The 27660-nt window shown below is 37.9% G+C and overlaps 1 protein-coding gene across 1 annotated transcript in view; it reads right to left on the reverse strand.

The window, feature by feature from the left end:
• Window positions 1-11121: 11121 nt before the first annotated feature.
• The window catches only part of Slc25a24 (solute carrier family 25 member 24), a 51081-nt gene continuing 34542 nt past the window's right edge, over window positions 11122-27660 (reverse strand). The window contains exons 6-10 of the mRNA XM_026379619.2: window positions 25223-25369; window positions 22634-22741; window positions 20859-21026; window positions 16466-16616; window positions 11122-13043 (exon numbers count right to left, since the gene is read on the reverse strand). Of these exons, the coding sequence (XP_026235404.2) occupies window positions 12859-13043; window positions 16466-16616; window positions 20859-21026; window positions 22634-22741; window positions 25223-25369 (759 nt within the window). The 3' untranslated portion in view covers window positions 11122-12858. The remainder of the gene's footprint in view (window positions 13044-16465; window positions 16617-20858; window positions 21027-22633; window positions 22742-25222; window positions 25370-27660) is intronic.

Genomic DNA, 27660 nt, shown 5'->3' on the forward strand with positions numbered 1-27660 from the left:
ATATACAAAGAACTCAAAAAATATAACACCAAAAAAAAACCCAAAACAAAAAACCAATCAATAAATGAACTGAACAGGCACTTCACCAAATAAAAAATGCAAATGGTCAACAAATATATGAAAAAAAATGTTCAACATCTCTAGCAATTAGAGAAATGCAAATTAAAACCACACTGAGATTCCATCTCACTCCAGTCAGAATGGCAGTTATCAAGAATACAAGTAATAATACAAACAACAATAAGTGTTGGTGAGGATGTCGGGGGAAAAGGCACACTTGTACACTGCTGGTGGGATTGCAAACTGGTGTAGCCAATGTGGAAAGCAGTATGGAGATTCCTTGGAAAACTGGGAATGGAACCACCATTTGACCCAGCTATCCCACACCTCAGTTTATACCCAAAGGACTTAAAAACAGCATACTACAGGGACACAGCCACATACAATGCACAATAGCTAAACTGTGGAACTATCCTAGATGCCCTTCAGTAGATGAATGAATAAAGAAAATGTGTTATATACACAATGGAATATTACTCAGCATTAAAAGACAACAAAATCATGGCATTTGCAGGTAAATGGACGAAGTTGGAGAACATGATGCTAAGTGAAGTCAGCCAATCCCAAAAAACCAAATGCCAAATGTTTTTTCTGATATAAGGATGCTGAATCATAATGGGGATGGGGAGGGCAACATGGGAGGAATAGAGGAACTTTACATAGGGCAAAGGGGAGGGAGGAAAGGGACAGGACATGGTAGTAGGAAAGGTGGTGGAATGAGACAGACATCATTACCCTAAGTATATATATGAAAACACAAATAGTGTGACTCTACTTTGTGTATAACCAGAGACATGAAAAATTGTGATCTATTCATCTAAAATGAATTGAATTGTATTCTGTTGACCTATGTAACAAATTAGAATAAATAGAATTTTTAAAAAAAGAATACAAGTAACAATAAATGTTGGTGAGGATGTGGGGAAAAAGGTTCACTCATATATTGCTGGTAGGACTACAAATTGGTGCAACCACACTGGAAAGCAGTATGGCGGTTCCTTAGAAAACTTGGAATGGAACCACCATTTGATACAGTTATCCTGCTTCTCAGCTTCTGTCCAGAGGACTTAAAGTCAGCATACTACAGAGGCACAGTCACATCAAGGTTTATAGAAGCCTAATTCACAGTAGCTAAGCTACGTAGCCAACCTAGGTGCCTTCAAAGGATGAATAAATAAAGAAAATGTGGGATATATACACAATGGAATATTAATTAGCCATAAAGAAGAATGAAATTATGGCATTTGCCAGTAAATGGCTAGAACTGCAGAGTATCTTCGTAAGTGAAATAAGCCAATCCCAGAAAAACCAAAGGCCAAATGTTCTCTCTGATATGTGGATGCTGACACAGAATACGGCGGGGGGAGTGGGAGTGAAAAATAGAAGTTCATTAGATTAGACAAAGGGGAATGAAGGGAAGGGAGGGGGAATGGAAATAGAAAAGACAGAAGAATGAATCAGACATAACTTTCTTATGCTCATATATGAATACACCACCAGTGAAACTTCACATAATGTACAACCACAAAAATGGAATTCTAACTAGAATATTGCATGTATGTGTAATATGTCAAAACACACTCTACTGTCATGTATATATAAAAAGAACAATAAATAAATAAATAAAGATCTTAGCCCTAGCAAAGCCAAGGAGAAGCCAACTCTCATCCCCCGGCAACTGTAATGCCAGTTCTTTGGTGTTTCCTTCTCACTCTCCCTGTTATTTTGCTTTTATGAGCCTTTGGCATGAGTTGACCAATCTCTCAGGAGGCATAAGACAGCTAACCCCAGATGGGAATCCTCCCAACATCCTGCTTCCAACATCCCAAACCAGAAATCGTCTTTCCTTCTTTCGTTTATTCATTCAGCAATACTTATCAAGTGCCAACTATGTACCAAATAATGCACTTGACACACTGGGCATACAGGTATGAAAAAGAAGAGCTTCACCTCTGCTTTCAGTGTGTACTGGGCATCCACCCACTCCACTGCAATCCTTCCATCTCTGGGAAAGATGCAACAGATTGTGTCATTCCCCTTTGATTAAACTTCTCAGGTAGCTCTCTTAGGAAACCCGGCTACTTAGAATGGCGCAGAACTGGTGTTTTTTCTTCCCAACCAAAGATTTTGCTGTTCTCCCCAGTGAGAATCACGCTGAACAACTCTGCAAATTCCCCACCCATGCCCTTTCTTTCTCCTCGCCTTTATATATGCAGGGTTCTCTTTCCAGAACACCCTATCCTCCATGTAGGAAATTCTGCTCTTCCTTTGTTTTAGTCATCATTTTCATCCCTATAACCAAAAGACACTACAAAAACAATTTTAAAGGAGGAAAAGTTCATTTGGTGCTCATGATTTCAGAGATGTCATTTCACAGATGGCCAGCTTCATTCTTCAGAGGCCATAGTGAGGCAGGACATCATGGTGAAGGGTGTGGCCTAGGAAAGTGGCTCAGGATGTGACCATGACCTGAGAGAGAGGCTTCCATCACCATGGACAAAATATAGACCCCAAAGACACACCCTCAATGACCCACCTACTCCAGCCACACCTTACCTGCCTACAATTACCATCCAGTTAATTCCTATCTGAGGATTAATGCACTGATTAGGTTAAGGCTCTCATAACCCAATCATTCCATTCTAAGTTTTCTTGTGTTATCTCACACATGAGCTTTGGGGGGGAGGGATACCTAACATCCAAACTACATCATCCTTCAGAGACTAAAATTTCATCTCCCATGTGACATTTTGTCAACGCCCTGCCTAGTGTACTTATAGTTCTTGGAACAAACGCATGTCTTAACAATTTATATTGAATTGTTAATTTTTTTTTTTTTTGCATCAGCCTTTCCAGTAAAAGGTGTGCTCTATGAGAAAAACAACGTATTATGCAACATTGCATATGCCTGAAGCTCAGCAACAGCTCTGGTATAGGCAGCAGGTAACAATAAAAACTTCTTGAATGAATTATTATCTTTTCATGGGTGCCATGAACACGTGGTGCTTGTGTATCCCCATCAATATTTGGGGTTTTCCGAGTTGATTTTCTCTTCTTCACTTTTCTCACTGCCTCTTTCCATTCTATTTATGTACTTCAAGTGGAAAAGATAAAACCTGACCTCTTTTTCTATCCCTCGGGCTCCTCTTCTTTATTAAATTGAAACCAAAAATATTAAACCACAAAGAGACTTTTGGTTTAGGCCCCTCCTCCTGCAGATAGTAAAGAGGCCACATTCCCTTTACTGGATTTGATTTATTCCTTCATAATGGAATAAAAATGAACTTGAGGGAAAGAGTATGTACAGCCAGAGTGATGCAATGGTTAATGAATGAGAGATTACATAATGAAACAGTTTAATTAGCTATTCTTAATTTAAAGGGCACAGCCTCTAGATTCTACGACATTTCATTTCCCTTTATTCTTTCCTGGGTTGTCATTGCGCACTAATTACACCTAACCCTGGTTGAAAACCACGCCTTCTGCTCAGCCCATTCCAGAACCACGCCCACCCACGCTGGCGCTCACTGGGATGGAATTAAAAAGGCGCCACACACCACTGAAGGTCATGACTCTGCCTCCAGGATGCTCCCCTGCTCCTGGTGCTGACCTACCCACTACAGCTTCCTCTCAGTTTTATGGATTCCTCCGCCCTCTCATGTTTGGGGTCTGTCCTGTGGCTCTCATGCTTTCTTAGTGATCTGGCCTGATGAATCAGTTGGACATATGGGCCCCGCTGACCTTGCTATCCCTCCAGATAGAACTTCCAGGGCTGCCTTCTTGCTGCTGAGCAAGCAGTGCCCAGTCTCAGTCACAGAGAGCCAGCCCTGGGAGCATGGCCTCCCCATGCTGGGGACCAGTAATCAATGACGCCTCACATTCCAATTTTTACGGGTCCTTCCCATGTTTTAAACTCTCCCTTCATCAGCTTTACCGGTGTCTTTGCCTCATAAAGTTCTGTACCCCATGGCCTTCCTGCCACAGGTCTCCCCTTTCCTGTCCCCTATGAGGACACCCCTACCCCTCCACAGGGTGGCAGTTGGGATACATGTGCTTCCCACTATCCAGTTCCCCTTCTAGGCCATTCCACCTACACATACCCTCTTGTAAAACCCCTGCTCCACCACCGGTCCTGCCTTCTGACCACTCGCTCCCCCTGTTATCAACATTTCTCCCCAATTGCCTGGTCACACCCTCTCATTCATTGAGGACTTCAGGTAGCTGGGTCACCAGAGATTGATTTCACCCCAACTATTTCTCTTATTTATAACCCCAAATGCCTACCTAATCCAACTCTGTCCTTCCAATTTATTTCAGGTATCCTCTCACCCTTGCTTTTCAAATTCTTTGGGAACTTCCCTCCATGGACCCATGTACTGGTCTTTGCATCAATCTCTCCTTTCCCCCTCCCCTACTTTGATTCAATGGTCTTTAAATTCATATTCCCTCTCCAGTGTTCCCAATTTTCTTTTCCTCTCTATTTGCAAGCACTTGCCCAGTTAAACCCTGGGTGAATCAAACTAGCTGTTCTCCTTGTGCTTCCCCCGTGCATATTAACATTGCCTGAGAAAATCAAGCATGCTTGATCATGAAGTGATCACTTTTTTTTTTTCTTTCCCTCCTTTCTCCGTGACCTCCACAGATTGGAAGCAAAGGATCAATCTTCGGTTCCTATCTCACCAGAGGGGAGTGCCCATTCCCTGGCTGCTCCCTCTCATCTCCTTCACTGCTTCCTCCTCCTCTTCAGCCTCCTGCTGGAGGGTCAGTCTTCATCATTTTCTTTTCTTTCTTCCCTGTATTCACTCCTTAATCTTTTGACTGCATAGCTTTAAAAACCTTCTGGATGCCAATGACTGTCAGGTGTGTTTGTCTAGCCTAGGCCTCCCCTGGAATTCCACAGCTCCCTCCTTGAATTCTTGAGCTGGATATTTCACAAGCATTTAAATCTCAGGGGTCCAAAACCTATTTCTCCATTTCCCTCCTCTGCCCACCTTGTTATTCATGCCATCTTCCCATCTCAACTTAAAGCAACTTTATCCTTCTTTCTTGGGTCAAAGAATCATCCATGATGCAACAATTTCTTTTAATCATAGCACTGGAAAACAACACCTTTAACAGTTCATTAATCTCCATCATTAATATCATCATTTATATACAGTGGTCAGAATGAAACAAGTTTGCTGTGGTTCTCAACTATGGCGCACATTGGAATCCCCTGGAGGGATTTTAAAACATACAGTTTGCCTGTGTCCCACCCCACCCTGAGACTCTGATTCCATTGGTCTGGGATATGAGTGGAGATTTAAAAGCTTCCAGGTAGTTCTAAGATGCAGCCATGATTGCAAGCTATTGTGTTAGGGCTTAAAAAAAAAAAAAAGCCTAGTGAAAATCATTAATATTAAACAGCATTTAAATGTCAGGTAAAAGTTGGTATCACACACTAAAAGAAATATCCCAAATATTAAAATAAATAATAATAATTAAAATTGGGAAGCTATATAAATATATCCTAATCTCTCCAAATGAGCTTTATTATTTTCTTTATTATTTTAATCTTTTATAATCTTTTGTTTCTCATTTGGATAAAAATCTTTTATTAGTTTTAAATACTGGTTATTTGATGAAAATATCCTACCATTGCCTAAAAAATGAACAGAAAATCACTAGGTCTCAGCTGTAGCTTCTGTGTTTTCTTTTCAAGTGTAGAATTTTTTTTGGTGAATTTTTTGGGGGAAATGAGCTGAAAAGAAATGAAACTGAAAACATTTCACTTTCTGGCAGGGTTGAAGGATTTTTGCAATTGAACAAGGTCAGTTTCATCACCTTGACTTTCTTTTTGTATTTTCTAGCATTTTTACTCCAAATGCACTCAGACTGTGGCATTTTCACAGGTTCGACCACTTTGTAGTTTTTTTTTTTTTTTAATGGTAAGTTAGCCCACCAGGGGAAAGAGACAACTAGGAAATAGAGGATGGTGACTGAAAACAGCTCACAGAGCCATGGGTGAGAGGAAGGAGGAAATGAGAGGCAGAGGAGGTGAAGGAGACCAGCCTCAGGCTCCTCTTCTGGGCTCCTGCCACTGGATGGGAGATAAGCAAACAGACCAATAGCTCATAGACTGGGTAAAGAGCACCCCACAAAACAATAGTAACAACTCTTGTAGAAAACTCCCTAAGAGGGACTAAAACACTAAATTTTGTGGTGCATTTTGTTACTTGTTTTTATTTTATTTTAGCCCTTACTTCACCACTCTGTACCACAAATTTGAGCTATGATGACACTTCTCAAATTATTTTAAGCAAATGAAAAATTATTCATCCCACGATGAAAACAAATATCCCAAAATATTTTCTACAGCTACTATTTTCATATCTGAACATTTACCTATGACTCTGTATATGAACAGTCGTACTCGTTCTTTCAAACATTTCTAATTTGACTTGCAAAATATGGAACTTTTCTATTTTTGAAAAATGTCTAAAAAAGTTAAGAACAAGCCCTTCTCTTAGCATTACCTATAAAGGGCCTTCTTTGTCACTGTCCCTAGTTTCACTCCTCTAAACAAGGTAGGGATGGTTTGTGCAGGAAATCTAAATCTGGCCTCAGAGGTAGCCCAGTGATTTTCCAGGTCAAGGCTAAGGGAGAAAGCAAAGCTATGAAGCTGTGCATTCCTCCCAGAACCCAAAGACTGAAGAGCTAGCTGGGAGAAGTCTGCCATCTAGTGGGAAATTGTGGCCACTGACGGTCCCTTTTTATTTATTTATTCATTCTCTTTCTTCATTCATTCATTCATTCATTCATTCATTCATTCATTCATTCATTTTAGATGACCTGCACTTGGCTTTTAATGCTATTTGGAATTGTTTTTTCCATGCAAGGTAAGCTTCATCCTTGAAGATTTTTGCTGCCAGATCACTGATAGAGTACCTTGATTTGTGTGCTTAAGGACTTGTAATGGGAATTTGATGGCATGGCCCCATGGGCATCCAGTGCTTCTATACGTGTATTAAAAACCACATTGTACCGCATAAATATGTATAATCACTGTATGTCAGCTTAAAATAATTTTTAAAAGATATGTTTCTATAAACAGTTTTTCTGGTCATGGGCTGAAGTTTCCATTGAAGTCAGGGCAGACGAGCAGGAAAATATTCAACTACCACTTACATTCAAGGCTGAGATGTGAAAGGTTCCATCCTCCTAATTAAAATTGTGCAGTAGTGCTGTGTCACTTCATAAGTGTCATGTAAAGTGCTAAGTGTTTTATTTCACAAATCCCTTCTCATTTCTACAGTAATCATCAATGTGTTCTGTGTGCTTTGTCCTATACTATGACAAAATACAGGGTGGGACATATACTCCACCCCATCATACAATTCTGTACCGAGAATATTTTCCATTTGTTCAGACCCATGTAATAATCCACTCTAGTTTATGGTGGTCTTTTGAAAATGATTGACATATTCAGATAAAATTAAGGAGGTGGCCCCTTAGATCTATTTCTGCACTTTTCTTCTTTTTGTCATATTATCCCACTTTGCTTTATGTTTGAAAGATTGTTTTTTTTTTCATTTAAAGTAGCACACATACAAGTATCATTTGGAGGCACAGTCCCCTGTTTCCCACTTTCCCACTTCCAGTCTTACTTTCCACTTGCAGTTTGTTTGGATGCTGCTTTTGGCATTTTCCTTTGTAATCTCTAATAAAATACTTCTGTTATGCCCAGATCTATCTCTGGTGGACAGTCTTAGTTTGGGTTCTCTTAGTTTGAGACAAGAATCTAGGATAAAATGGGGAAGTAAGATAAGAGGAAAGCAGTCCAGAATAGGCAGATCATCAAATAGAGAAGATTTAGAAATAGTTCTAGACTATAAATTATCTTTAATTAAATATAATTAAATTATAACGTATCTTTCTACATTACAACTAATTTTGCCTTCTCCTACATATCCCACCTCCTCCCTAAGCCCTTGAAAAGTGTCAACTTTCAATTATACAGTTGATTCTTCATCCTAGGTGCTGTTTATTGAACTGTTCAGCCATGAAACTACATTGCCATATATCAACAGCGTTTGGGGAATTTGGAGATTCAGTAGGTAGAATGGTGTGTTGTGTTAAAACAGATGAAACAAACAACCACATCCATGTGCAGAGCTTCCACCTAAGAGACACAGCGGTTTAAGTGCCTATGGCAAGATAACCTAGTGAAACACTAATTAGTATTTAGCTCCCCTTGTGTTTTCCCTTTCATCTCATTTCAAGCAAGGATTCAAGCCTTTAGCATTTCCTTCCCTCAGTGATTTTTAAAAGTAGAAAACAGAAGGCACTTTAGATCAGAAGCTCTTGTGTCTTTTGAAAATTAAGCTGCCTTCAGAGAGGACGTGAGAGGTCCTAGAGAGAAGGCAGAAAAGTGCTCTTGATATCAACAGGAAAAGGGGCGAGCCTAGCAGTTGGGAAGGAGGCAAAGGTTAGTGGGTGCTATTCAATTCCTCACCCTTTCAGAATAGAAAGGCCAAACCCAAGGTCAGATGCGCCCCATCTTCCCAACTATTCCCTGCCAGGCATGTACAACTGCTGGAACCAGGGACCAGGCAGGATGGAATAAAGGGCCTCTTGGAAGTGACTAATGAGAACCAGGACCAGTGTCCAGAGGGGCCAGGACCCAGTCACCAGCACAACACTGAGTGGTATAGGAGCTTCCATCTGTATTTTAGTTGACTTAAAGGAAATAAGGAAATGTCATGTTTTTGCACATACCAGCTGATACTCCCAAAATTCATGTGGGGACCACCTACAAGGTGGCCAAGACTGAGTGGTGCATGTCCACAGTAGACATTAAGGATGATGGGGTTCCAACTAATTCATCCTGAACTGTGGCAGAGACTGTGCTGGAGAACCAACCAGTGGGGAGATGACGGAACACTCTTCTTGCAAGACTTGGCTGCTAGGGAATGCCAGCATTCTGAGATGTGTTTAGGTAGTTTAGAACACTTTAAAATCCCTGAACAGACCAGCCCCTCTTTCAGGAACAACAAAACACAAAGCACTTGTTTGCTATTGTTATCTGACTTTGAGCAAGTAAATTAAAAACAGGACAATATCAACCACCAAAAAATAAATAAAATGATTGTTTACAACACTGCAAAACATGTGTAAAGACAAACAAACCCTAGCTAAAGAGAAGGCAACCAGGGGAGGAAGTGAGGACAACTGTATCCCTGTTAGTTTGCTAATATTAAAATTCTCTGTAATTCTTAGAAAAATATTTTTAGATTTCTAAGGTCTCTAAGTTAATTCTCTTTTTTTAAAATTAAAACTCTCCCAGGATAAGGAGAGGCCAATAAATATGTTGCCTGGGAATGGGCCAACATGTTGGGACAGCAATAGAAAAACTATTCTGGCTATGCTGGAAATGATGGTCACCATAAATGATGATTTCCAAAGTTTCCAATAATGAAACTCCCATTCCCAGAAGAGAGATATTTGAATCTTATTTAGGGAACATCCCCAAGGAACTGCTGCTATGGCAGAACTAGAAATCCAAAGGAGGAATGCACAGTTAATATGCCTTCCTGGGTATCCTCTTTGCTTCTTCCCCTCCCCTCCAGCCAACCCGCCTGGCCTCCTTGGTGTTTCTCCCACCTTCGCCCATCGCAACAGCATACCCTCTGTCCTCCTGGATGCTCTTCCTAGACCCCAGAGAGGCCCCCAAGCACCCTTTTCACTAAGCATCTTCTCAGCGGGATCTTCTCTAGCTTTTGAATGGGTTGGGGGAGGGGGCGTGCTACCCTGGCACCGCCTCCTGTGTTTATCCCACAGGAACACGACCTATTCTATTCCCTTTGTTTACTGTCTGTCTGTGTCTCCCCACTAAATAACCTCCAGGTCCAGAGGTGATGGGTCATTCACTCAGTGCTGGTTCTCAATCCCTAAGAGTGGCTGGCACACAGTAGGTGCTGAATATTCACCGAAAGAAACAATGAGTTAGTATGAAGGAGCAAATGCATAAACTGCAGGAACGCAGAGGTCAGAAGCACTCCAGCATTCACCGCCCACCTGCCTCCCTCCTGAATTCCCAGTGGGCTGTGAACCTGCTTTCATTCACACTGTGTGTGGTTGGAGAGCAGCAGCTCAGCCCCATCCTGAGGGGACCAGGGGACAGGAATGAGCCAAGGGGCTGGGGTTGCTCCCCAGAGCTGTGGCCCTCACTCCAGTCGTCCGCGCTTTTCCCAGGGGAATGAGGCAAGGGAGCCAGAGGAAGGATGCTGGTACCCGCTATCAATGCTCTTTGGGTGCTCTTCTCCAATAAAGAATTCCCTGAGGACAAAGGGGCTGGCAAAATTTCTGTTCAGGGATGAGGAAACCATGCCACACTATGAACCAATTACTGTAAAACACAATCCCTGATCATGTGCTTCTCTCTTGATGGGAAGACGAACAGGCTAAAAACAAATTTGGCAGCATGTTCAATAGAGCAGAGGAAGACATGATTTCTGGAGTCTGAATAGCCCTGGGGTTGGAATGCAGACTTTCTCTACAGTCTTATTCTAAATAGAATTTTTTACTTCCTTGTTAATTTGCATTTTAAAATGACTTACCAGTAAACTTAATTTTTTTTTTTTTTTGGTCACGATTTCAACACACATTCCACATCTAGCTGGGCCAAGCTTCACCTGTGACCTTGATTCCTCTTGGCACAGTGAACAGTCTCATCCCTCCTGTAACTCTAACTGATGAATGTGCGGTTTGGATGTAACAAACAACCAAAAAAATCGCATTACGGCAAAATGCATGATACAGATAATAACTACTATGCTTTCTCAGGAAAGGTCAAAATATTTAGAATGACAATGTAGTGCCCCATGTGAAAATCATTATTCAAACCACAGCCATGGATATAAGCTCTTCGACACAGATATTTTTTGCTTTATTTATAAGTTATTTTAAAAATTAGGAAACAAGTCATGTTAAATATAAAGATTTTTTTTTAATATAAATGGAAAGTAAAATGCAGTATTGCCAGAAATAAGCTATCTTTAACTGGGGGCTTTTTCCAAAAGATACAAAATCATTTTTTCAAAAGATACAAGATGTGCAAATATCTTACCATTCATACCTTACAAATGTGCAGCATGGAACAATTCAAATTCACAATGAAGTATAAATATTTTCATATTCTTCACCAACTTGAAATATCAAAAATGATAATGAAACCATTCATTTCCACAGTTTTATGAGTAAAAAAGAACTAATCATGTACCTTAATATTACATTTTATGTATCACTCAAAAGTACAAATAAACCTGAAGACAGAGTGGGATACAGTCTAAAAATATTGAGACATTTATCTGGCATAAGTAAATAAACTGTATTTTAGAGTTTGTTACACAAACACAAGTCCATGTTTCTCTTTGGTTCAAATAATAAAAGAGGTAGATTCAAATAACGTAAATACCTATGATTTCACTAGATTTTCATGAAAGTGCTGTCAATTTATAACAGAAATTACTAGAAATCAAGTGGATCTAGGAACTCAATGAAAAAATATTGAAAATAACTTCAAGTTCTAATCACACAAATCATAAAAGTTGACTACAAAAAATGGCTTTAGTAAGATTTTAGAATGTTACCAATATTATAAAGTAAGTTTTCCATCATGTTACAAAACTTTCTACCATGTTCCAAATGAAAATATGGATGTAAATGCTTACAAATTGTCTTTTACATAAATATAAGTATCTCATATGTAAGATTAAAACATACTAATATGAATATGTACTGTTCTTTTAGCTTTGTGCTACCCAAACTGAGAATGGCTGGTTCAAAAATATTCAGCGGTAAAGAGGAAATGAGCATGTCATTGACCCTTGATCACCTCAATTCATGTCATTAAGAAATTCCAGATTACTAAGAATGGTCCAGAGAAGCCTTCCTGATAAACAGAATCTGATTGAAAAAGTAGAAAACAAAGGAGAAACAAAATAGAGATGCTCTTCAGAAACTGGTATAAGAAAAATGCATTCGTCTCCCTGATGTTTTTCAACGCTATGACAGAATAAATAGAATCTTTAAAATAAATTGTTTCCTGTTGATAATTTAACAGTTTTATATGACAATCAGAGTATAATCCCAGGAACCAAATAACAGTGTAAGTAAAATGGAAATGTGCCTACTGAAATAAATATTATTTCATTGTTCCTCCTTACACATTCTGCCACTTATGTCCATTTCTACTCTGATTTCTTTCTGAAAGAAAGATTGGCAAACAAACCCTATATTTATTTAAATGCTATAAAATACACTGCAAATACAATGATTTTCTATTAATGGTTCCATGAGAAAAGTTTAAGTCTATAAAGACATCTAAAAATGTAAAAAAAAAAAATTAAGTCATAAGGTTTTCTGATCATTTCTAAAAGACATTTAGGAATAAAGGAATTAGCATAAATTTGAATCAACCAGAATGAAGATTAGTGATTTATAATTCTACCATGCAAAACAAATTTAGCTCAAGTGAGTACATATTCAGATTTAGGATTCAGGGCACAGATCTGCAGAAGGACTAATCAGAAAACACAAAGTTCAATTTTGTGGCTTTCTCAAAACTTAATAAAACTATGATTTTTAATATTTTGTATACATAAAATTGAGCCCAAACAATTTAGCGATCACTGATATACTTCTGTGAAAAAAAAAATATACACTGCTTCTTTTGCCAGAGATTCATCACAATTGTAGAAGTCACTTAGAGATAGTTGAGAATTTCCATAAGCATGCTAAAGCAAAAACTTCAACTTGTCATTTCTGAGTTACTCCTAAAGTTTGCTTCATATTTTCATACACCACATAACTGATGCCTACAGCAGGGAGCACCTTCATGAAGTTTGGGGTGATGCCTCTGTAAAGTCCTGGTACTCCTTCTTTAGAAATTATTCTTCGAAAGAGGCCAACCATGTTCAGCTGAGAGGCTCCTTCTACCATGGCTAGAAAATTATAAAAACAAACAAACAAACAAACAAGGCTAATTTAGTATTTAAGCATGTTTATATTACAATAAACAACTAGGATTCAGGATCATATTTAGAATATGATGAAAGAAAAAGATAAAAATAAAACACCTTTTTAAATTATCCTTTCTATGGCACCTGTCAGTGAGTGTCCTATCATAATGATGGCAAAAAGAGTTCTTTATTGAATAATTACTATGCTGTAGGCATTGGGTTAATTACTTTCCTTGCTAACTCTACAAGGTAAACACATCCATTTTATAAATGGGCTTGGAACATTAAAAAAATTTGTACACTTAGCTAGCAAGTGGTTGATCTGTGGGTTGGTTGACTCTAAAGCCATATGCTTTCCACCTCAATACTCTACCACCTCCTACTTCCTCATTAGCCAAGCACTGCACAGCAAACAGTTACATTTTGTCCAGTGGGAGAAGTACAGAGAAACTTTGAGAAGCTTAAGAAAACATAAGGGACTTGATCCTTGAAAATTATCTCAGTAGGATAGCAAAGGATGGAAGAAAACCTGTTTTGCTGCACAACAAAGACAAGGGTAGGAACCAACATATGTTAGGGGACACAGACAATTGTAGGATGTGGTCATTATACAGGTGGTACCAAGAGGCTGAAGTGGTCAAGGTAGGGGTAGGAAAATGCAGATGAAGCTAAAAATATAGTGGGACAAATGACTAAAGGCTTTGAGGTTCCCACTAAGAAATTTGGAATTTTCTCTGAAGACATTGAAGAGTTACAAAGATGTCTGAGCAGATGTAAGATGGTCAGACCTGACTTTGGAAACCACAAACATGGCAGCCATGTGAAGGTCTGTGCTGGAACTAGCAGACAGGAGGGGTAAGCTCATTAGGCAATGGTTTGATGCCTGGGTTTAAATTCTAGTGCCACTATTTACCAAATATATAACTTTCTAGAAGTTCCTATCTTTGTCCCAGTAACTCATCTGCAAAATGTGGGTAATGTCAGTGCCAAGGTCCCCTAAATGATTACAATGGTTAAATGAGAGAATACTCAAAAACATTTAGTTTACTACTTTGCATTCTTCTCTGCAATCATATGATTGGTTCTCAACTACTCCAAGGTGCTGCCTTTGCTCCTGCCCCATTAACTTCACAATGCTTTTCCTCAGGCTGAGATGCTCTTTCCTAATCCATTCCATCTGCCTCTGCCCAGCCAACTCCCACATATCTTTCCAGTCACCAGCTGGAGTTAGGTTACAGCCTTTGCTCTGTGCTCCCCCTAACAAAGGGGAGGTAATTTATTAAGGTTGTTCACTTTCTGGATGTGTGTCTGCTCCACTCTACAATGGTGGGAACCACATTTTACCTGTTGAGTGCTCTAATCTAGCATCCAGCAGTGTCTAGCACCCTGCAATGGCTCAAGAAGTATTTTTCAATTAATGACCCACTGCTTGTGAATGAGAGATGGATGCACTTGGACGAGAGGTTGGGGATGGAGTTGTAGATGCCCAGGGTGCACTATTCAAAGAAATTAACAGTGGATGAGATTGAACAGAGAAAAAAGTAAAAGAAAGGTACTAAATGCATACCTTTGATAGAGGGAGTATAGTTATAAAAGCCAGAAAATAGTAAAGAGAGAATAATCAATGAGTGGGCAGAAGAACCAGGACAGTATAGTATAATCAAAGTGAAGAAAAGAGCTAGTGACACAGTGAGGAAGAATCCCAGTTCAAAGATTGTGAGGTCCAAGCAGCACTAACAACAAACAATTGTAATCACTATTTACTAAAAATTTAACAAGTGCCATGTGCTTTACTTATATTGTTACTAATTCTTTTCATGCCCATTCACAGAATAGAAAATGGAAAACCAGGGGCTAGAGTTGTAGCTCAGCAGTAAGTAGAGTGCTTGTCTGCCTTGCACGTGTGAGGCACTGGGTTCGATTCTCAGCACCACATATAAATAGATAGATAGGTAGGTATATAGATAGATAGATAGATAGATAGATAGATAGATAGATAGATAGATAAAATGAAGACTCATCAACAACTGGAAAAAACATGATTCTCTTAAAAAAAAAAAGAAAAAGAAAATGGAAACCGAAAGAGATTTATGGCAAGGATATAAACCGAAACCCTTGAAGATATCAAAACTTATATTCTTACACCATACATTCAACAGAGTAAAAAGAAAATAAATCTTATTCTGTTTAAATATAAATCACGCATACACATGTACTTTACATATGACATTAAAACAGTCCAAAGAAAATAATCTTATTCTGTTTATATATAAATCATACATGTAAATTTTGTGTATCTATGACATTAAAATTTTATGAAGTGGGAGATACTAAAGAACTTCCAAAGAGGAAACTTAAGGAGACAATAGTGGGGGAAAGGTTTGAGAAATTCTCTTAAAACTACACTCAGCTGTTTCGATTAAATTGAAGTTCCAAAAGCATGTGACTGATGCAGCACTTTTTATTGGTATTAATCTAAAACTCACATTCAGAGGTGAAAAACCTCTATAATAAAAATTATAGAACACTAAACAAAAAAATTGAAGGAAACACTAAAAGATATAAGGACATCCCATGTTCATGGATAGGCAGAATTAATGTTGTTAAAATGGTCAGAGTATCAAAATATACAGATGTAATGCAATTCCCATCAAAATACCCATTATGTTCTTAATAGAAGATACAGAGACAAGCCCACACAGCTACAATTATCTGATTCTTGACAAAGGCGCTCCAAACATACATCGGAAAGAAAAAAGACAGCCTCCTTAGTAATCAATGCTTAGAAAACTGGATATCCATATGTAGAAGAATGAAATTAAATTCTCATCTCTTACCCTGGACAAAAGTAAACTCAAAATGAGTTTAAAGCCCTAAGAGCAGAAACTTTGCAACTATTAGAAGAATAGGTGAAATACTTTAATTATAACTACCATATGATCCAACTATATGACTTGTTGGTAATTATCCAAAAGAATTAAAGTCAGCATACTTTAAAGATACATGAATGTTTACTTCATCACAACTCAAGTTATGGAATCAGCCTAGATGTATCAAGAGATGAAAAAATAAAGAAAATGTGGTATGTAAACACAATGTAGTTTTATTCATCCATAAAGAAGAATAAAATTATGTCATTTTGTAGAAAATTAATGATACTAGAGAGCAATGTTGAGCAAAATAAGTCAGATTCAAAGATTCCCTCATATGCAAGAAGCTAGATGGAAAAGACTGAGGATACCATGGAAGCAGAAAAGTGACCATTAGAGAAGGGAAGAGAAAAAGGTGATGGGATATTGGATAGTGAAACTGATCATATTGTGTTTTTTATGTTTGTGCAAATATGCCAACATCAATCTATATAACTGAGATGCACCAACTTAAATATCAGTAAATAAACTTACCTTGGGCTTGCATGCGAGTCCTCACCAAAGCCAAGGGGTAGCTAGCCAGCTGGCCACAGGTGCTGGATAAGGCACCACATCCCAACAACACCATGACACCAGGGTTTACAGAGTCCTTTGCAAAATTATCCAGCCAATGGGACTTTAAGAGCTGTCCCAGAAATGGAGAAAAGAATAAAAATATTGAACAACAAACTTGACAACCACTTTCACTCTAGGCAAGCATTTCCACAACTATTCTCATCTTCATAAGAGACTGCCATTGTCTGTGAGAGGGGGTACACGTTCCTGGGAGCAATAGTCGTGGCAGGAGGCAGCAGCTCTACAGAGAGCAACTTGAGATTCAGTACATGAGAGGTATGCCCTGGTTGTTCATCTTCTTTTAAAACAAACCTGAAGATCAATAACACACCAAATGTTGTAGGATCCAAAGAATATTTCTTATGGTAAATACTAATAAAAACATTATAACACTACTTATATCTAAGTTTACACTCTTGACACTTTCATTATTTCATTTGGTCCTTATAGAAACTCTGACATGGATCTATAATTCTGATCTTAGTAATAATGTACTCCAATGGAGATTTTTTTAAAAAGGGCTCAGAATCAGGTGTACTGATCCAGAGCCATCTTCTCTCCCCTGTTATTCGAGGCCCCTGTATTTCATTAGAAGGCAATACCCAGGATAAGTTGTATTAAATATATGAGTTAATTAGCTCTTTCAACATATATTTTAGGCATAATATTTATGCTAATATGGTATGTAACTAGTACAAATCATTTGGTTTTTAATCCTGTAAGATTATCATAAGATTTCTTAATGGAAACCTTGCAGGCTAAAAGGAAGTGATACATTATATTTGAAGTGCTAAAATAAAAATGTGTCAACCAAGAATACTGTATTGGCAAACCTTTTCTATAAATATGAAGGAGATATTAAGAGCTTCCTAGATATATGAAAGCTGAGACAGTTTATCACCACTAGACCTGCCCTACAAGAAATGCTAAAGGGAATCCTTCAAGTGGAAAGAAAAGGACAATAAACAGCAAGACAAAACCATAGGAAAATATCAACCCTTTGTAAAGGTGAATATAAATTATAAAATACTGTAGAATTGTACTGAAGGATGTAAATAGCTTCAAGCTCTGGTATAGAAGTTTAAAAAACAAAAGCATAAAAAGTAATTATAAATCTGTTCATGGGCATACAATATAAAGAGAAGTAATTTGTGTCATTAATAACAAAGTGGAGGGAGGAAGTCAGAGACGTAGAGGACTAGAGCTTTCATATAAGATTGGAGTTAAGTTGCAATTAAGTTTAAAAGAGATTGTTACAGCCTTAATATGTTTTATATAATTGCAATAGTAACCACAAAACTAATATTTACAGTATAGACACAGAAGGAAATGAGAATTAAAACATGTCACTACAAAAAAATTAACACCAAAAAAAAGGTAATAAGAAAGGAAAGGAGGAACAAAAAAATCTATAAGACAAACAGAAAACAGTAAACAAAATGGCAATAGCAAGTTCTATCAGTAACTGCTTTCAATGTAATGGATTAAAGGTCTTCATTAAAAGATATAAATCACTGAATGATACAACACATAGGATCAACCATATCCTATCTACAAGAGGCTCATGTTGGATATAAGAACACACATAAGCTAAAAGCAAAAGAATGGAAAAAGATGAAGTCGTGTGCTGCTGAATGATGAGGACACCTGAGAAATGAGTTCCCCCAGGTGTTTCACTGTCATGTGAGCACTGTGGAATGCACTTGCACAAACCTAGGTAGCGTGGCCTACTTCACACCCAGGCCATATGGTGCATACGTATGATGCAGCGTATTTCTCCCAGGGCCAAGATGAACTAAACAATGTGAGATTAAATCAAACACAAGAGGAAATGAGGTAATCAAGAGATTCACAAAGATGAGATGTCGGGCTGGGGCTGGGGTTCAGTGGTGGAGCACTTGCATAGCATGTGTGAGGCAATGGGTTCAATTCTCAGTAACATATAAAAATAAATAAAGGGGCTGGGCGCGGTGGCCACACCTGTAATCCCAGCAGCTCGGGGAGGCAGGAGGATGGTGAGTTCAAAGCCAGCCTCAGCAGTTTAGCCAGGTGCTAAGCAACTCAGTAAGGCTGGGGATGTGGCTCAGTGGTCAAGTGCCCCTGAGTTCAATCCCTGGCACCCAAATATAAACAAACAAACAAATAAATAAATAAATAAAGGTCCACCAACAATTAATACAATATTTTTTTAAAAATTATGAGATGTATAAGGCTACTGCTGATACAACATAATATACTATATTACAGTAGACATTTTTTGGGGGGGACTACCAGGGATTGAACCCAAGGGAGGCTTAACCAGTGAGCCATATTCCAGTGCTTTTTAATATTTTACTTAAAGACAGGGTCTCACTAAGTTGCTTAGCGCCTCACTAAGTTGCTGAGGCTGGCTTTGAGCTTGTAGTCCTCCTGCCTCAGCTTCCAGAGTTGCTGCCCAGATCATTAGACATTTTTTAAAAATAGGAATATACCATATATGTATAATATGTCAAAATACACTCAACTGTTATGTATATCTAAAAAGAACAAATTAAAAAAATTCTAAAAAGGAGTACACTCTAAAGTAACAATAAATAGTAGAATACAGTAAGTACATAAACCTGTGACATAGCCATTTATCACCATTACTGAGTATTACATGTTGTACATAATTGTATGTGCTATACTTTCATACAACTAGCAGCAGGATAGGTTTGTTTGTACCAGCATCACTGTAGCATGTGAGTAGTTCCTCACACTAATGTTGTTAAGATGCCTGTGACATCACTGGGCAACAGGAATTTTTCAGCTCCATTATAATCTTGTGGGACCACCATCACATGTGTCCTTCATTGTCCCAAACATTGCTATATGGTGGATAATTGTATGTACATACAATGGAATATTATTTATCCAATAAAAATAATGAAGTTCTGACACATGCTGCAGCATGAAAGAATCTTGAAGACATATGCCAAGTGAAATAAGCCAGATGTAAAAAGACAAGATTATATGATTTCACTTACAAAACCTCTGGAGTATACAAATTCATAAGACAGAAAGTGGAGTAGAGGTTACTAGAGAGTGAAGGGAAGGTGGGGCAGGGAGTTTACTGCTTAATAATTAAAACTCTCTATTTAGCCTGATAAAAATGTTTTAGAAATACGCAATGATGAAGGCTCCACAAATACTGTGAATATGACTAATGACACTGAATTGAACATTTAAAATTGTTGAAATGGTAAATTTGATGTCACGTTATCATAATTTTAAAAAGTTAATAATGATGCAACATACCAAAAGTTTTTGAATTATAATGCTTTAAGTGGGTGCAATATATGGTATCACAATAAAGTTGTTAAAATTAAGAAGTGGCAAAGTCCTCTAAAAAAGCTTTCTTTACACATCCCCACCTCTCCCCTCAGCTATAGATTGGGTCTCCTCCTAATATGTGCCCTGGCTTATGTCTGTCATAACACAACTAACCAACCACTGTGCTTTAGCTGTAAGCTTATCTATGTCCTCCCATCAGACCTTCAGTTTGTGTGTTCATTTGTTTGTTGGGTTTGTTGTTGTGGTGGTGGTGGTGGTACTAGAGATTGAATCTACCAAGTTATGTACCAGCACTTTCTATTTTTACTTTGAGACAGGATCTCACTAAACTGCCAAGGCTGGTCTTGAACTTGTGATACTACTAATTGAGCCTCCCAAGTCACTGGGATTACAGGCATGCACCACCACACCTAGCCAGACCTTCAATTTCTTAACGGCAGACACTGAGTCCTTTAAATCACCAGGATCCAGTATCTAACCCAGCGGCCTGCACATAGTATGTATTCAATAAATAAAGGTTTCTTAAATTTATAAATAATCAAATGATTTAGGTAGCAGGGGTGATCCAAGGTTTGTATTCTGAACTGTCTCTAGTACAACAGATGCATCTGTATTATATTACCCACATTGGTCACTTGGCTTCATCAATGTCCCTTCTTAACAAATCAAAGCAAATGTGACATTTTTGCTTATTTTTCTCTCCTCTTTCCCAGGAAAACCCCTTATATCATCTTCTAAGCTGAACAACCATATCTGAATTTGAGTCCACTCTCTTTGTTAACAAAAATAATTCACAAGGAAATCTAATATGAAAGTGACCAATACTCGTGAGTTTCATATTCAAGGTACTTGAAAAAAAGATCAAAGGACACACTCTAGAATAGCATGGTCAGGTCAGAAGCTGCTGTCTGATATATACTTACCTTACATAAAATGAAATTCTAGCATTAAGAGCAATAATGATTACATTTGAAGATTCAAAACACGGTTGTAAACGTACCTCATACACAGCAAGATCTATGCCTGCATAAGGTATGATGCCTAATAAATTGGGAACATAGCCTTTGTAAAAAGCTCCAAAGCCTTCATGTTTCAAAATCTTCTTTGCACAGTCATATATTCCAGAGTATTGTCCAGTTTTTCCCACAGCTAGCCTGGTTTTCATAACCTGAAAATGAAAGAATATAACCAAACATTATCCACAGTAACTCTAACTTCATGGAATTCAAAAGAAGCAACTTTGTGGAGAACAAATAACTAGCACATATTGTCACTCACACGGCTGTTCAATTTGCCAGTGTGTCCTCCCTCATGTATTATTGCCATGGAAGGGCTAAGACCAGAGCCAGAAAAACCCATTTACTGCAAAGAGAATCTGAATGAGGACAGGGACAGAGGAAATGGAGACAAGATCATCTATTGATGTCATAATATGACTGGTGTGGAAGATGAAGGAAAGGATGTCTTGAAGGCTACCAGCATTTCGAGGATAGGAGGGGTGGAAAGGAGGGAGGAGGAAGGTGATCACTGAGATGGAGGCTATAAGGATGGGTACTAATTAGGATAACTTTTCTAAGAGGAGTAATATGAACAATATATATTGACATATGTATGACAAGGCAGTGGAAGTTAAGGGTCTTATCGATTGTTATGTCAATAGAGATAACCACATCTACAATATTATTTTTATCCTAAAGTGGGAGTTGGAAAATGTTTTCTGTAAAAGCCAGATAATAAATATTTCAGTCTTTGCAGGCCTAAAATGTCAGGTCTCTGATGCATATTCTTTGTTTTTCTTTTGTTTTGTCTACTTGCCTTTGAAAATTGTAAAAAACAAACAAACAAACAACAACAATAAAAAGTTCTTAGCTCAAAGGCTATGTAAAACAGTTCACAAGTCCATGGTCTGATGGAAGGAGGTCTGGTTAGGATCACCACCATATAATCAAATCCTGAGGTCCTGTTATTAAGTTTATGGTACTCTTTGGAAAGAAATGGGAATTCTTGTCACCAACACAGGGGTAGCTAACCTCTAAGACTGATCCTTGACTCTTGGCAGGCACAGATTTGTGTGATCTCTACAACACTCTACCAGGGTTGGTCTGTGTGACCAATAGGATATGGCAGAAGTGACGAAAAAGAGCAATTTCCATCTTAAATGTACATGCTTGCTCATTCTCTCTCTCTCTCTCTCTCTCTCTCTGCACCCCCCACCCCTTCCACTCCCAACCCCCTCCTTTCTCATCACTGACTATAAGGGAAGCCAGCTACCATGTTGGGAAGATACTCGGGCAGCCAGTAGAAAGGCCAACGTGATAAGGAACTGAGGCTTCCAGCCACTGAGGCCTGACAATGGCTACATGGTGAGCTTGGAAGTACCTCCACCCCCAGCCAAGCCTTAAGGTGACTGCAGCCCTGGCTGACACCTTGAAGATAGGCACTGAAAAACCTCGAGCCAGAGAAACCCAGCCAAGCTGCTCCCTGATTCTTGATCCATAGAAACTATGAGATAAGCTTGTTATTTAAAATTGTTCAGGCTGGGGATGTGGCTCAAGCGGTAGCGCGCTCACCTGGCATGCGCAGGGCGCTGGGCGCGATCCTCAGCACCACATTAAAAAAAATAAAAATAAAGATGTTGTGTCCACCGAGAACTAAAAATAAATATTAAAAAATTTTCTCTCTCTCTCTCTCTTAAAAAAAAAACAAAAAACTATTACACAATAGATGCCAATGCAAACTCCATCAAGGAGTCGGACTTCACAATCGGGTACTTACCTCCATGGGGTAAATGAAAGTCTGTGCAGTTGCTCCAGCCATGGAACCAGAAATAAATCTCTCAAGGGTTCCTATTTTTTGTCCTTCCTCAGTAAGCAACTTCTTATACTGTATGAAAAAGTTTTAAAATGAACATTAGTACATGCTATCGACAAAACTGTGCCCCCTAAAATTCACATGTTGAAACCTAAACCTCAACATGATGGCAGTAGAAGATGGGGCCTTTGGAAGCAATTAGGTTAGATGAGGTTAAACCTTAATGATAGGAATAGCACTGGTAAGAAGGGACACCAAAAAGCTTATTCTCCACTCATACATGAACCAAGGAAAGGCAATCTGAAAATGTGACAAGAAGCAACTGTCTGCAAGGCAGGAAGAAGTCCTCAAAAGGAACCAAATTGGCTGATCCTTTGATCTTGTTCTTCCCAAGCTCCAGAACTATGAAAAATAAATTTCTAATGTTTAAGCCTTGCAGTTGGTGGCATTTTGTTCTGGCGGCGCAAGCTAATTAAAACAATACCAAAATACAAATCAGCTCCTAGAAATGAATTCATTGACAATATGATGATGTGTGTCAAAATGTATATGTTGCATTAACGATACCTAGCAGAAAGATAAGGCTGAAATGCTAATACATTCCGTGTACTGGACAGCGGTTCTCAGGTTAGATTTCCACAGAATACGGATATTCCACAGGCTGGACCAAATTGCTCCTTTGCTAAAACAGAGTAACAGCATTCTTTTCCAGACACACACAAAACATGGGTTAATAAAGTTTTCATAATTTTTAGGCATTTTCCCTCAGAGTTTCCTTTTAAAGATGAGTTTATTTCACCAGTACAAATAAAAACAATAAGTGACAACCAAATATTAACAAAACAATGTAGAAAACAGTTTTTGTCAATGATACATTTAAGTACACTAACATGTCAACCCTAGCACCTCCCTGAACCACCAGTATCAATTCAAAATAGCTGATTGGACCAAAGGTGGAAATGTGACCCCAAAGAAGCCAAAATATTAATTAGTCAGGATGTTAACATCATGGGTTCCAGAGTCAGGCAGACCTGGGATGAAACCCAAGTCTTCTGGGTATTCTGTAGTTTTGCATCCTAAAGAGGCTGTGCAAGGGATGCACTGGTTTTGTTTGGGATGATTAGGAACTGCTTCTCACAGCAAGATGGTCTTAAGAGAGCACTAAGGGATGAACAGAACTTCTGTAGGAGGGAAGAAAATGGAATGGCATCAACCGCCCCAGAGATCATGAGAACACTATACCATACTGCCTAGAGAGCTTTCTCTTAATGTCTAACAAAAGTTAGCATGCAGAAATCAGAATAATGGAATAAGTGCTCAGGAAGGAGCCTTGGTGGATAGAAGCCTGTTGGTAATATCCAAGGTAAGAACTTGATAAATGGTATAAAGTGTAATGCACCCACTTGCTTGCAATAACTATGGACTTTCCAATATACAAAACTTCCTGCATATTAATATAATGGGATTATTTTTGAATACTTATTTATTTTAGGCTTTGGCTTTCCTATTATAAAAGCAAATATGTGGTCAGATAAACCTAACGGTATCTAAAACACCAGCCCTTACTAGTCATTTGAATGGTCAAATATTCACATAAGGAAAATACCTTTTCCAATAAATTCTAATTAAAGTCCTGGAAGCTAGCTGTTCTTCAACATTTTTTTCTTTGCTTATCTATTTCCTAATCCTACAGGAACATCACTGGATTTGGTAATCTCCTCAAATCTGCTGTTGGAAAAAATCACTCTCCCAAATAATCTAAAATCCATTTAAAATAAATGAAACAAAAAATGTGGAATGAAGTTTAATTTCAAAGCCCTTTATAGTCTATGATAAACAATGATGTAAAAAATGATGGAAAAAAATAACTTCGTAGACAGTACTAATAATGATCATAAAGAGAAACCAAACTCTAAAACCACTACCCTGTTTTCTGTTACCGCCATGTGAAGCTGAAGCAATATCCAAAACAATCCAAGTCAACTTCAGTCAACAGAGAAGAGGACTCAGTGAAGGATGTGCTCCATTATCACCTCATTCATTCATTCAATAAACAGTGCTTATCATACGCCTGGCTCTGCCTAGATGCTGGAGCACATAGGGAAGCCAAGCCCCTGCCTTGAAGGAACCTTCTCTCTCAATTCAACTCCATTTCACATCAGTGTTAAATTACACAAAAGAATTCAACTCAGAAGTTTTCTATTCAGAGATTATATTGGGATGTTTGCATAAAATTTATGTTAGCATGTTGCCTCTCCTAGGAATTCACAATAAATAAGCTAAAACCCTACCTTTCCTTTAAGAGCTACTTACAAAAGAACACAAAAGTCTTTCTTTAGAAAGAATATTACAAGATTCAGAATTTAGTCATGAGGAATTGCTGAGTTTATCTAGTATATGATCTAATATCATACATATATATAGTATATGATATACTGAGTATATGTGAACAGTTATTATGCATTAAACAAGAATTCCGAAAGCATCATATGATCATCTTTATTCAATCAGTTCAGTAACTCCTGTTTTTAAAAAATTTCCACAGATGATTACCTGTTCATATGCCCAGAACTTAACAGCTGTCTCAGGAGCAATTTTAATGACATTTGTGCCATTTCCTCTCCAAAGGGAACGGACACCTCCTTCTTTTATCATCTGTCGAAAGCCGCCAAATATGTTCATTGATTTTGAACCATGAACCTAAAATTAAAAGTGAAAGGATATAAAATACTGCTGGCATATTATTGATATTATTTCCAAAATAATCACACAATCTCTTTTCAGTAGTCTTTATAACTGTCATAAGATGTATTTAAAAAAAAAAACCACATAGGATGTTGAGAAAATATATAGTGATGAGAAGGATTATCACTACATTTTTTTAAAGACAGAAGTCTATGTCTGGCTCTAAAATTAAGAATAATTGGTATCCTCAGCATGGGAAAACAGGACACGATCAAAATTAAAATTATTATGAACAACATTCATAAGATAACATGAACCAAATTATGTATTAGGCTATAGCAAACCCCTTGAGACATGAGAAATAACAAAGTATACTGCAGGTAATAGATTACTCACTCCCCCCAAGAAGTAGTACTGGCATATACTATAAATGGGTATAAATGTGATTTGGATAATATGTGTATCAGAGGCTGAGACACTGGAACACACAGCCTGGCACCAGAAAGAAAAATTGTACCTTCTAAGGCCTATCTCAAGGTCTTTCTAGGTAATAAATTCATGACAATATGTACCAACAGCCTAACCCAGAAGGTGTTGGTGAATTACTTGACTTATCCTGTAGAGGTGGTAATCATTTAAATATATTAGAACTTAGGATTGGCTGTATATGGAAACTGATTAATAAACCAAAAAATAATTAAAGAACTCAGCTATTCTTCTGATTGTTCCAGCTTATATAAAATGATTGGAAACCAGTAAGGGGTGGGGGAAGGTGAAAGGGGTTGAAGATTAAAGGTCAATCATGTGACCAGAATGTGATCAGGCCCCAATAAAAATGCAAGATACCAAAGGCTCAGGTGAGCTTCCCTGATTGGCCTACAATACTCTGTGTTTACTTTTCACATGGATGACAGGAAAACAAGCCACTGAGACAATAGAGGACAATAGAAGTTCCACATTAGGTACTTTCCAGGACTCAGCCCTTTGTACTTCCTTATCTTGGCTGATTTTAATCTTTATCTTTTTCCTGTAATAAACCATAACCACGAGTATAGTAGCTCTCAGTTCTTTGAGTCCTTCTAGTGAAATATCCAACCTGAAGGTGACTTTGGGAACCCCCTGAATTTATAGAAACGAAAATTCTAAGAAATCCACTTCATTTAAAATAAATCAACTTCACAATAAAAGATGGCAAAGGAAAAGATGAATGCTTATTCAACTTTTATCAAAATCAATTTGCTACTGTTCCTAAAGAAAAACACATGCACACCAATTCTCTCACACCCCCTACTTTTTTTTTTAAAGCACTATGTCTCTAAATATATTTTAAAATTTTGGTATATTCTGAAGGAATGGTAGTTAAAATATTGTTAGAAATCTTATACATAAATCTAAGGACAAATATAAAAAGTATTCACCTAGGTATCACAAACATTACTTTAAAAAAAAATTTTAGATGTAGATGGACGTGATGCCTTTATTTTACATATTTATTATTTTATGTAGTGCTGAGGATTGAACCCAGGACCTCATGCATGCTGGGCAAGCACTTTGCCACTGAGCCATTTTGAAAATATTTTTAAGCAATTACTATGTTCCAGTAAGTTATTCCAGTATGTCAGGTGGCTTCAAAGCCCTTGTATGGTTTTAATTCGTACAGTCACCCTTGCTAGATATTCTTACTCCCATTCCAGAATGAAGGAACACAAGACCTCAGAGGTTTCATGCAGTATGAAAACCATAAGTTTTAGCAGTAAAGAGACTCTGTTCCTCGTCTAGTTTGTTATAAAGAAAAATAATTAATTCTCGGAGCTTTAGGATCCCCATGGGTAAAATAAGGATAAAACACCCACTTTCCTGGGCTACTATGAGTACTCACTGAGTCACCATTATGTGAGACAAATATTTATCCTTTCCTTTCCCTCCTCCTTTCTACTCTGACCAGCTGAAGGCTACACTGCTAGGAAGGTAGCAAAGTAGTTCCATAAATCCAGGTCTTTTCTGTTAACCTCAACTTTACAATAATTTTTAAAATTTCATTCTTACCCTAAGATTTTTAGACTTCAGAAATGCCCTATTTTTGTAAAAGTACCAAAAAAAGAGGCAAAATTCAAATAATTTAAAGAGAAACCCTACAAAAATGGCTACTGATTTTCTTATTATACATTTGAACAGTCATTGAATACCATATATTTAAAGTTCATTACACAAATTTACCAAAAATTTAAGGTTTGGTAGAACACTGCCAAATACCTACAGACTGAATTTAAGGTTAGTAGGAATTAAACGGATGTTTGTGTGGGTTT

Source organism: Urocitellus parryii, chromosome 11, assembly GCF_045843805.1.
Source record: "Urocitellus parryii isolate mUroPar1 chromosome 11, mUroPar1.hap1, whole genome shotgun sequence".
Classification (NCBI taxonomy): domain Eukaryota; kingdom Metazoa; phylum Chordata; class Mammalia; order Rodentia; family Sciuridae; genus Urocitellus; species Urocitellus parryii.